At 47.3% G+C, this 12,185-nt stretch overlaps 1 protein-coding gene across 1 annotated transcript in view; it reads right to left on the reverse strand.

Moving 5' to 3' along the window:
• The window catches only part of WDR36 (WD repeat domain 36), a 67,875-nt gene that overhangs the window by 25,800 nt on the left and 29,890 nt on the right, over positions 1–12,185 (reverse strand). The window contains exon 11 of the mRNA XM_030567194.1: positions 8,733–8,816. Within this exon, the coding sequence (XP_030423054.1) occupies positions 8,733–8,816 (84 nt within the window). The remainder of the gene's footprint in view (positions 1–8,732; positions 8,817–12,185) is intronic.

Genomic DNA, 12,185 nt, shown 5'->3' on the forward strand with positions numbered 1-12,185 from the left:
CCACCAGGAAAGCAGTCTTCCAGGAGAGATAGAGCAGGGAGCAAGTCGCTAACGGCTCAAATGGAGGGCCCATGAGCCGAGTCAGAACGAGGTTGAGATCCCAGGTAGGGGCAGGGGGTCGAACCTGGGGGTAGAGACATTCTAGACCTTTCAGAAATCTAGTCACCATAGGGTGAGAGAAAACCGAATGGCCGTCTCCTCCCGGATGAAAGGTGGAGATAGCCGCCAGGTGAACTCGAAGGGACGATATCACCAGGCCCTGCTGCTTGAGGGACCAGATGTAATCGAGAATACTGGCGATAGAAACCTCCATAGGGAGGGAACCCCTCTCCATGCACCAACAGGAGAAACGCTTCCACTTGACCGAGTATGTCACTCTAGTGGAAGGTTTCCTGCTGCCCAGTAGTACCTGACGTACAGGGGTAGAGCACCGTAGTTCCGACCTGGTCAGCCACTCAGGAGCCACGCCGTGACGTGTAGAGACTGGAGGTCTGGGTGACGGAGCCTGCCGTGGTCCTGGGTGATCAGGTCCAGGTAAAGGGGCAGGGGGACTGGGTCGGCCAGAGACAGGTCCAGCAACATCGGATACCAATGCTGTCTGGGCCACGCTGGAGCTATCATAATCAAGTGGGCCCTGTCCCTGCGCACCTTCAGAAGGACCTTGTGGACAAGCGGGAATGGAGCGAACGCATAGAGCAGGTATGTCGTCCATGGGATAAGGAAGGCATCCGCTACCGACCCTGGTTCCCGCCCTTGAAAAGAGCAGAACATCTGGCATTTCCTGTTCCCCCTGGATGCAAAGAGGTCCAGCCGGGGACAACCCCACCTCTGGAAGAGTTAGAGGGCAACATCCGGGTGAAGGGACCATTCGTGTGAAAGGAAGGATCTGCTCAGACAGTCTGCCAGTATGTTCCATACTCCGGGGAGAAAGGAAGCCATGAGGTGAATGGAGTGGGCTATACAAAAGTCCCAGAGCCGCATCGCCTCCTGGCATAGGGGAGAGGCTCTCGTGCCGCCCTGCTTGTTGATATAGTACATGGTCGTCATGTTGTCGGTGAATACCAAGACACAGCGATCTTGAAGCTGATGGGAGAACACTTGGCAAGCAAGATGGACCGCTCTCAACTCCCATATGTTGATGCGGAGGGCCACTTCCTGAGGGGACCACTGGCCCTGCGTCCTCAGGGTTCCGAGGTGGGCCCCCCAGCCCAGGTCGGAGGCATCCGTTGTTAGAGATACCGAGGGTTGGGGCGGATGAAATGGGAGCCCTGCACACACTACGGATTGGTCTAGCCACCACCGGAGGGATTCCAATACCTCCTGGGGGATGGTGATAACCGCGTCCAGCAGATGCCTGACCGGACAGTACTGTGTGATAAGCCAAGACTGGAGGGGCCTCATGCGAAGCAGCACATAACCCGTAACAAAGGTGCAGGCCGCCATGTGGCCTAAGAGGGTTAGGCATATCCTTATAACGGTCAAGGGGGCAGTCTGTAGGCACCGAATGATGGCCGACAGCGACTGGAACCTGGGCAGCGACAGAACGGCCCTGGCCAAGGTGGAGTCCAGAATGGCCCCGATGAACTCTATCCTCTGCGTGGGGAGCAGAGTGGACTTGTCCACGTTGATAATGAGGCCCAAAGCGCCAAAGAGTCTGCTGATCTTGCAAACGTGGTTGCGGACCTGCGACTCTGACGTGCCTCGAATCAGCCAGTCGTTGAGGTAGGGGAATACGTGTATGCGACTGCATCGAAGATATATGACGACAACTGCCATGCATTTCGTGAATACCCCTGGGGCCGTGGAGAGGCCAAATGGGAGGACCGCAAATTGATAATGGTGGTGGTCGACCACGAACTGAAGGAAGCGTCTGTGTTGCGGAAAAATGGCTATATGAAAATAAGCGTCCCGCATGTCGAGGGCGATGTACCAGTCTCCAGGATCCAGAGATGGGATAATGGTCCCCAGGGATACCATGCGGAATTTCAACTTCACCAGATGTTTGTTGAGTTCCCGCAGGTCGAGGATAGGTCTGAGGCCTCCCTTGGCCTTGGGGATCAGAAAGTAGTGGGAATAAAACCCCTTACCCTTCTTGTTCTCCGGAACCGTCTCTATGGCTCCTTTGTCGAGGAGCGTCCGTACTTCCTGAAGGAGGAATTGCTCGTGAGAGGGGTCCCTGAAGAGGGATGAGGGTGGGGGGCAGGAGGGAGGGTGTGAAATAAATTGCAGACGGTATCCCGTTTGCACAGTGCATAAGACCCAACGGTCGGAAGTTATTTGGGTCCACGCCGGGAGGAAGAACGAAAGGCAGTTGGAAAACGGGGGGATGGATCCGTAGGGGAAACTGGTACAGTGTCCTCAGGCGCACCTTCAAAATGAAGGCTTTGGGCCAGGTGGGGCTTTAGAGGAGCCCTGATTCTGCCCCCCTTGGTTGCCCGATTGTCTGCGCTGGCCATTCCTGCTTCGGCGTCTACTAAAGTCCTGCCGCTGGCGGTACTGGGGATAGGGCCGGCACTGTTGTTGCTGTGGCGGCCGGAAGGGTCTACGCTGCGTCCCGGGCGTGTGCATCCCTAGAGAGTGCATGATGACCCTATTGTCTTTCAGGCTTTTCAGCCTGGGGTCCGTCTTCTCTGAAAACAGGCCCTGACCTTCGAACGGGAGGTCCTGGATGGTGTGTTGGAGCTCCGGCGGAAGGCCAGAAACCTGTAGCCAGGAGATGCGGAGCATTGTAACCCATGAAGCCAGAGTTCTGGCAGCCGAATCTGCCGCGTCCAAGGATGCCTGCAATGAAGTTCTTGCGACCTTCTTGCCTTCATCAAGAATTGCCGCGAATTCTTGACGCGCATCCTGAGGCAACAACTCCTTGAACTTATCCACTGCCACCCAGGAGTTATAGGCATAGCGGCTAAGGAGGGCCTGTTGGTTAGAAACCCTGAGTTGGAGGGCGCCCGCTGAGTAGATCTTCTAGCCTAGCAGGTCCATACGCCTCGCCTCCTTGGACTTCGGTGCTGGGGCCTGCTGCCTGTGGCGCTCCCTCTCGTTCACAGACTGCACGACGAGGGAGCACGGGGTTGGGTGTACATGCAGGTACTCATATCCTTTGGAGGGTGCCATATACTTGTGCTCCACCCCGCGTGCAGCAGGAGGGATGGAGGCTGGTGATTGCCAGATGGTATTAGCATTGGCTTGGATAGTCCTGATAAAGGGAAGGGCGACTCTGGTGGGAGCATCTGCTGAGAGAATGCTCACCACAGGATCTTCGATTTCCGAAACCTCCTCAGCCTGCAAGTTCAAGTTTTGCGCTACACGCCTGAGGAGGTCCTGGTGCTCCCTGAGGTCGAGTGGGGGAGGACTGGAGGATGACGTTCCCGCCACTGCCTCATTGGGGGAGGACGACGAGGAGACCCTCAGTCCACGGGGGGCTCCGTCTGTACCAGCGCCTCTGATTCCGGAGGGAGCTCAGGGTCCTGCTGGTTGGATCGGTCTTCCCCTGCCGGAGAGTGGGGAGTGCGAGACAACGAGGCCTCCGGAGCCCTGCGCTCAGACGCCACAGGTTGAGGTGGAATGTGTTGAGGGCCCTGGGCTTGATGGTACGCCCAAGGCCATGGATATGAGCAATCACTCGAAGAAGAACTAGTAGATTTCAACCTCTCACAGCAAGTTTTTATTCACACCTTTGAAGAGAAAAAACAAACAAAAAGGAGGGTCATGGAAGAGGGTTGCGGGTCTGTCTGCGATGAGACAGACGGCTGCCGGGAGGGCCATGGTGGGGCCGAACGTGGCTGGTAGGGCTCCCTTGGTCTCGACGTCGACGATCTTCTTGGTGCCGGGGACCGGTATTGGGAATCGTACTGGTGCCGGGATCGGGACCTGCCACCAGCTCTGTTCTGGGAGGTCGACCGGGGTGCTGACTGCCGACGGGAACGGCTCCTGGAGTCTCGGTGCCGATAGCGGCGACTCGATCCAGACCGGTGCCGAGAGTAGTGAGACTGTATGGAAGATGACCGGCGCCGCGAGTGCGACCGGTACCGCCGAGGGGAGCAGTGCCGGGACTGCGAGTGGCGCCTGGAGCGAGAACGTCCACGGTGCCGGGACCTCGAAGGGGATCGGTGCCGGCTGGGCGAGTCCGGAGACGGCGCTTGCATTGTCGCAGGCTTGCCTCTAGATACGACCCGCACTTGGGGTACCAGGGGTTGAGGCTGGGTAGGCTCCGTGAGAGCAATTAGGTCCCGCGCCGAAGTGAATGTCTCTGGCGTCGAAGGGACCAATAGCTCAGCCCCAGATCTTATAGGGGAGCTAGGAGGGACCGGACTCGACGGACCTCCAGGGCCCAGAGTTGACGGAATCCCTGCTGGTGGTGCCACGGCAGAGGTAGGTGCCGGGCGCTCCGCTCGAGCCTGCAAGGATGGAGTTGCAGACTTCGAGGGTCTTGCGTCGGGTCCCGGTGCTGGGGAAGGTCAGTGCTGGGGCGTCTTTCCGGTGCCGGCACGGTCCGGTGCCAGCGCGGAACCGGCGCTCTGCATCGAGGCCACAGGATTAAGTGCCGCTTCCATTAGGAGAGTCCTTATCCTCTGGTCCCTCTCCTTTTTTGTCCGAGGCTTAAAGGCCTTACAGATGCGGCACTTGTCTGAAATGTGCGATTCCCCCAGGCACTTCAGACAGGCGTCGTGGGGATCGCTGGTCGGCATCGGCTTTTTACAGGCCGAGCATTGTTTGAACCCCGGCTAACCAGGCATGGGCCCGGCGCCGAGCGCAGGGAAGGGCTACAGCCCAAACCCGCTAATAAGTATATACAACTATACTACAATTAACAATAACTAACTACAATTTACAACTATCTACAACTATGAGAACAGTGAAACGAAGGAGAGCTAGGGACGTGGAGGACAGCTATGCCGCGCTCCACAGTTCCAACAACCGACACGGCAGTAAGAAGGAACTGAGGAGCGGGTGGGCTGGCAGGGGTACATATCGAGCGCCATGGCGGCGCCACTCTAGGGGGCGACTTGGCGGTCCACTGGAGTTGCTAGGGTAAAAAGTCTTCCGACAAACGTGCATGCGCGGCGCACACGCCTAACTGGAATGGATATGAGCAATCACTCGAAGAAGAACTAGTAGATTTCAACCTCTCACAGCAAGTTTTTATTCAGACCTTTGAAGAGAAAAAAACAAACAAAAAACAATCCAAGCTTTCCTGCTTTTTGAACTCCCAATTGGTTTCTTAAACTTTGAATGAATCATTGAACTGAACTAGTTAAATAAACCGAAATGAAGAAAATATTCTCCTTTCACCTTCAGACAAGGTTACTGCTGTCAAAAACTGGTTAGTACTTGAACAAACTCTGGTTCCAGACACTTAACAAGTGACTTCCACCAGTTCAGTAGTTTCAATTTCTTTAAAACTTAGCAGCAAATATGTACTGCTTTATATTGTTTTTTGTATTTCAATCTAAATAATATATAAGAAGTTAGGTCTTAATATAGGTTGTCAATTTCAATTTAATTTTAAATGGGTCTATTTTTTAAAAGACAACAAACCTATATTTAATTTAAATAAAAAATTGAATTTTAATTTCTTAAATAGATTTTTATTCACATTGCTGTACCCTTTTACTAGGCTTAACTGAACAGTAAGTCTGCACAACTTTGGACACTGAAATAAGAGAAAAGCCAAGTGAAATTCATGCTTCTGAAAACTGCTAGATAAAAGCCCTGGAGACTGAAATCTACTGCAGAGCACTCTTCAGTAGACTCCGGTACTCAAGGGAACAAGAGGACTAAGATAAGTCGACACAGCGCGGTGCAGACACCGCCATAAGTCGACCTAAGCTACATCGACGCCATTCACGTATGTCTACACTACGGCAGTTAGTCGACCTAAGTTACACTACTCCAGCTACAGTAGTGTAACTCAGGTCGACTTACTACGGTAGTGTAGACACAGCCTTAGACTACCAAAGGATCCAATTAATGCCAGCTGTCGTGATCATTTGTGCGTCATGGATATTTGTTCACCAGGAAATGGAACAAGACTACCACCTTATTTCCATGTAGGTGGAGTCAGATAGTAACTTTCTGTCTCTACCTAACTGGACTGGACATGAACAGGAAAATTGGAGGTACAAACTTCTGTAATACATCCCCCCAAAATGTTTAATACGATAGTGGTTTGCACTTTTAAATTTAACCAGCAATATTTAAAAAAAAAAAAATCTATAACTCACTGGAGGATAAGATTTTCATTTTGCCCACTAACAAGGTATAGGTGCATTGTCTGTAGGCATCTCATCCCTGTATTCTCTCAAACAAAACATGAAAGTTCAACAATTTGATTTTATTATTAATTTTTCTATTTTCTCTATTGCAGTAACACCTGGAGGCCCCAACTGAGATCAAAGCCCTAATGCGAAAGATGCTGTACAAACACATAGTATGATGCCACCACTGCCCCAAAGAGCTTATAGCGGTTATCCAATACATACATGTTGGGCATAGTATACACCACATTAATTGGTATTATGTGCATGCTATTAATATAATATGTATTGGTTCTAGGAAATTATGTTAGCTGAATGTATTATGCTCTTCCCACAATTCTGTTGACCCATGTCAAGCACTCCACAACACTTTACAAAGTTGAAGTCAGCTTTGGCATTAGAAAAATAGGAAATCTGGCAAACCAAACATGCATAAATTCTTTATACCAAGTTCAGTTAGGAAGTAGATACAGCGGTGTGGATAAAAATATATTTAAAAAATTAAAATTCCAATTTTATTTAAATTAAATACAAGTTCTTTTTTTAAAAAAATAGACCTACTTAAAATTGAAATTGACAACCTATATTAAAGGCCTAAACTTAACACTTGGAATGTAGTATTCAAAATAAAATAAGGGCAATTGTAAGAGGAACTAAGGACAAAGCTAGCACAAACTAATAGGTTAAACTTAGAGTTTAAGTGATGTGTAAAAAGTTTTGTAACTTGTCAAGTCATACTATAAATACTACTATCTTTGAAGCACCCCTGCCGTGGAAGGTGAACATGCTGCAAAAACCTGCTTCTGAAAGGAGGGTACGTATGTCTCCTTTTTGCATTGTACTGCTTTGTCTCTTGACAATAGATTTGGCTAAGTTTGGTTATTTAGCCTCAAACATTTAAAAAAAAAAATGAACAGCAAGTATAGTCAAACAATACAACCTAAATAGACAAAAAAATGCACAAGAAGGGAAACAGAAGTATCAAAATGTGGAGTGATTTGCCCAAGGTTACACAGTAGGGGGAACGGATAGCTCAGTGGTTTGAGCATTGGCCTGCTAAACCCAGGGTTGTGAGTTCAATCCCTGAGGGGGCCACTTAGGGATCTGGGGCAAAAACTGGTACTGCTAGTGAAGCCGGGGGCTGGACTCAATGACCCTTCAAGATCCCTTCCAGTTCTAGGAGATTGGTATATCTCCAATTATTATTATTATTATTATTAATTATAGGTCAATAGCAATGCTAGGAATAGATCTCAGGTCTCCTGGCTCCCACACCAGTAACTTTATCCACTAGAGCACATTCTACATCAGAGGAATTCTAAATATTTTAACACTCTTGAAAGACCTGCACCAATGGCCAACTAGGTCAACAAGATTACGGAACTTAAGGTCATTGACTATAGCCTTATGATAGCAACAATGAGTAACATTTACTACTGAAAGAGCCAAACCAGGAGTGTGTGTTATGCAATATATGCAATGATTTTTAGTGGCACTCTGCTGCCAGCCGGGGTCCCTGCCTGCCTGGATGAACGGAACTCCCCCTGCTGCTGGCCCCTGTAAATGTAAAATGTATTACTGGCACGCGAAACCTTAAATTAATGAAGACTTGGCACACCGCTTCTCAAAAGGTTGCCGACCCCTGCAATATATGAACAACCAAAATGTAAGCTTTAAAATTACACAAAATTATAATTGAACATTTGTTTTTATAATATGCAGGCTATTAATGTGTTGACATTATTAAAATGAAATTGCAACCACAACTGCTTTTGCTTCTGGTGCAAGAGGATGAGTTTTTGGGACCTTACTCTTAAGGAGAAAATCCTTCCAATGTATTAACATGGCAAACAAAAAAAATCCAGTCTGAGAATCATCATATTGTAGGCACTATCAAAAAATAATGAAATATTTCTCTGCATACATTCATCTACATAAAATGTTAATGACAATGCAGGATACACACATTAGTAACAGTAAGATAATTTAACTATGCCATGAACACGTGTTAATCACGAATAGCTATTTCCTTAGACAAGCAATTTCTCCCAGCTGGTCCCCTTGTCGGCTAGTCCTATAAACTCATTCGTGAAAATATAAAGTAAGTTAAGGTGTTTCTGACTTGTGTATCACCAACAATAAAGATCCTGCAATCAAAATTTAGTTAACATCTCCGATGAGCCATGAGCCAGAGTAAAATCCAGTTCACTCTTAGACACCCGTACTGAGTCTGAAGCTCTAATGAGAGTTCTCAGAGGGAACAGTTTATATAAAAATGCCACCTTTTTACCCAGCTAGTCACAGTTCAGTGTATGAAAAGCTGTAGCATTCTAATATATCTCCTCAAAAAGATTAATTAAGATTTCTGACATATTCAGAAGTTTCTGAATGTTACAAAAAACGAAAAATGAAGAAGCAGGTTACTGTGAGCAGAAGGACGACTCTCTCCTACATATGACATAAAATATTACCTACCTGTTGCAAATGCAGTAATAGGTGGAAGGGCCATTGTATCATACTGAAGACCTTTCTTTTTTGATTTCTTTTTGTTTATAGAACCTTTAAAATACCAGAAAAAAGTCAGCAACTCTCAGTCAGTTAAAAATATATGCAGCCACAAACCTTCCTTAAGGTATAGACAATCTGTAAAAGCAGCAAAGAATCCTGTGGCACCTTATAGACTAACAGACGTTTTGGAGCATGAGCTTTCGTGGGTGAATACCCACTTTGTCAGATGCATTTAGTGGAAATTTCCAGGGGCAGGTGTATATATATATGCAGGCAAGCTAGAGATAATAAGATAGTACAATCAGGGAGGATGAGGCCCTGTTCTAGTAGTTGAGGTGTGAAAACCAAGGGAGGAGAAACTGGTTTTGTAATTGGCAAGCCATTCACAGTCTTTGTTTAATCCTGAGCTGATGGTGTCAAATTTGCAGATGAACTGAAGCTCAGCAGTTTCTCTTTAAAGTCTGGTCCTGAAGTTTTTTGCTGCAGGATGGCCACCTTAAAGTCTGCTATAGTGCGGCCAGGGAGGTTGAAGTGTTCTCCTACAGGTTTTTGTATATTGCCATTCCTAATATCTGATTTGTGTCCATTTATCCTTTTCCGTAGCGACTGTCCAGTTTGGCCGATGTACATAGCAGAGGGGCATTGCTGGCATATGATGGCGTATATTACATTGGTGGAGGTGCAGGTGAATGAACCAGTGATGGTGTGGCTGATCTGGTTAGGTCCTGTGATGGTGTCGCTGGTGTAGATATGTGGGCAGAGTTGGCATCGAGGTTTGTTGCATGGATTGGTTCCTGAGCTAGAGTTACTATGGTGCGGTGTGCAGTTACTGGTAAGAATATGTTTCAGGTTGGCAGGTTGCCTGTGAGCGAGGACTGGTCTGCCACCCAAGGCCTGTGAAAGTGTGGGATCATTGTCCAGGATGGGGTGTAGATCCCTGATGATGCATTGGAGAGGTTTTAGCTGGGGACTGTATGTGATGGCCAGTGGAGTCATGTTCATTTCTTTCTTGGGTTTGTCTTGCAGTAGGAGGCTTCTGGGTACATGTCTGGCTCTGTTGATCTGTTTCCTTATTTCCTCGTACGGGTATTGTAGTTTTGAGAATGCTTCGTGGAGATTTTGTAGGTGTTGGTCTCTGTCTGAGGGGTTAGAGCAGGTGCGGTTGTACCTCAGTGCCTGGCTGTAGACAATGGATCGTGTGATGTGCTCGGGATGGAAGCTGGAGGCATGAAGGTAGGCATAGTGGTCGGTAGGTTTTCGGTATAGGGTGGTGTTACTGTGACCATCACTTATTTGCACCGTGGTGTCTAGGAAGTGGACCTCCTAGAGTCTTCAGGACCAGACTTTAAAGAGAAACTGCTGAGCTTCAGTTCATCTGCAAATTTGACACCATCAGCTCAGGATTAAACAAAGACTGTGAATGGCTTGCCAATTACAAAACCAGTTTCTCCTCCCTTGGTTTTCACACCTCAACTGCTAGAACAGGGCCTCATCCTCCCTGATTGAACTACCTCATTATCTCTAGCTTGCCTGCATATATATATATATACATATATACATATATATATATATATATATATATATATATATATATATTATATATATATATACACACACACACACACACACACACACACACCTGCCCCTGGAGATTTCCACTACATGCATCTGACAAAGTGGGTATTCACCCACGAAAGCTCATGCTCCAAAACGTCTGTTAGTCTATAAGGTGCCACAGGATTCTTTGCTGCTTTTACAGATCCAGATTAACACGGCTACCCCTCTGATACTTGACAATCTGTAAAGTTCACAGTAAAAATATAGAAGACATTAACCTTTTGTTTAAAAAAAATTTCTAAAATGTATAAATTGAGACTTATAACATTAAAGTCATAATAGACAAAATTCATAGCACTACTTATAAAGTTGTCCAGCACTTCCTACTGTAAAGACCTTGTTTTCAGTTGCTTAAATTCTGCCACACTAACTGCTCAGGGTATGATTTTCAATACTGGACGCCTACCTCTGGTGGAACAGTTTGGGAAAGTTTCAGCACAAACCATTCAGCCATTTCTGAGAGATTGAGATTAGGAGAAAAAATTGTTTTGCTCATGTTAAAAAATTCCTCCAATCATTTTGCTGAGAAGCTCCAGTTCCTCCATGCTTTGGAGTCAGGACTTGAAATTTAGCATGCAGGGGGGCTGTTGCACTGGTGTCAAGGACACAATCCCATGCTCTGGATGTCCTTAAACCTCTGGTTGCTAGAAGCTGGGACTGGATGACAGGGGATGGATCACTCAAGAAATTGCCTTGTTCTGTTCATTCTCACTGAAACATCCGGCACCAGCCACGGTTGGAAGACAGGATATTGGGCTAGATGGACCACTGGCCATACTGGGTCAGATCATTCTTGTGTTTGGGATGTGCCTTTTGCTGTTCCTGGTAAAATCTCAAATTTGGCCAAGTTATAAGCCTTTGAAAAAACAAAAAACAATTCACACATGCTCAGAAGCAACTTCTAAGAGTTTGGCACCTAAACTCTCAGAAGAGAGAGTCTGTATTGGGCTCGCTCCAGCCCATGGCAAAAGGGCTGAATCAGGACTTTCCCTCCAATTGCTCCTTTCAGCAGCCAGAAGCTGCTGTGGCAGCAGGCACTGGAACCAAGAGCAGAGAGCTTCTCTCTCCTGTGCTCTTGATGATCTCCCTGCTGGAGCCCACAAACAGCATGAAGTAGCAGTTCGACTCCAATGCAGAGGGAACAAGAGCTGGACTAGGGGTGAGGGCAGATGAAGTATACTAGGAGAAGAAGCTGGAAGCAGGGAAGAGGAGAGAAAGCAAAAGCAAATGGAACTGGGAGCCATGGAGAGGGGTGTGTGGTCAGGCTTCCTGGGGGACCGGGGACAAAAGGCTCTCTACTGCACCCTCCACTTCAGAACCTGGAATTGAACGCAAGAGTCACAAGCCTCAATATTCCTCTCTGTCAGTAAATCTCTGAAACCCACCGGCAAAGTGTGCGCCAAACCCCTTAGTAATGGTAGACCAGCCAATATAATCAATTACTCCATTCACTCAAGTGGCAGAGATCTGTGCTGTTGATCTAAAGGTCCAAATCCTGTTGCTGGATTAGTATGATTCCATGTGTTAGTATTTTTACATTTTTTCTAGTTTGCTTTTTAAAAAGCCAGAAGATTACATGCAAAAAAGCCTACATTAAAACAATATGAAAGGTTGCAGAGTCAAGCACTGGAAAATTATGAAATAATTCAACGTGTGTGCATATGCATTAGAATACAGTCTTTAATGACATACTATTGTCATTCATTGTACCAGATGGATAGTGCTCTGGCAATGAATCAGGTTTGTGTAGTGAGTGAAGATGTGTTCTTCAGCATTCCTGTACTCTTTGTTGCAGTGGCTGTA

The sequence above is a fragment of the Gopherus evgoodei genome, chromosome 6 (genome assembly GCF_007399415.2).
Source record: "Gopherus evgoodei ecotype Sinaloan lineage chromosome 6, rGopEvg1_v1.p, whole genome shotgun sequence".
Classification (NCBI taxonomy): Eukaryota; Metazoa; Chordata; order Testudines; family Testudinidae; genus Gopherus; species Gopherus evgoodei.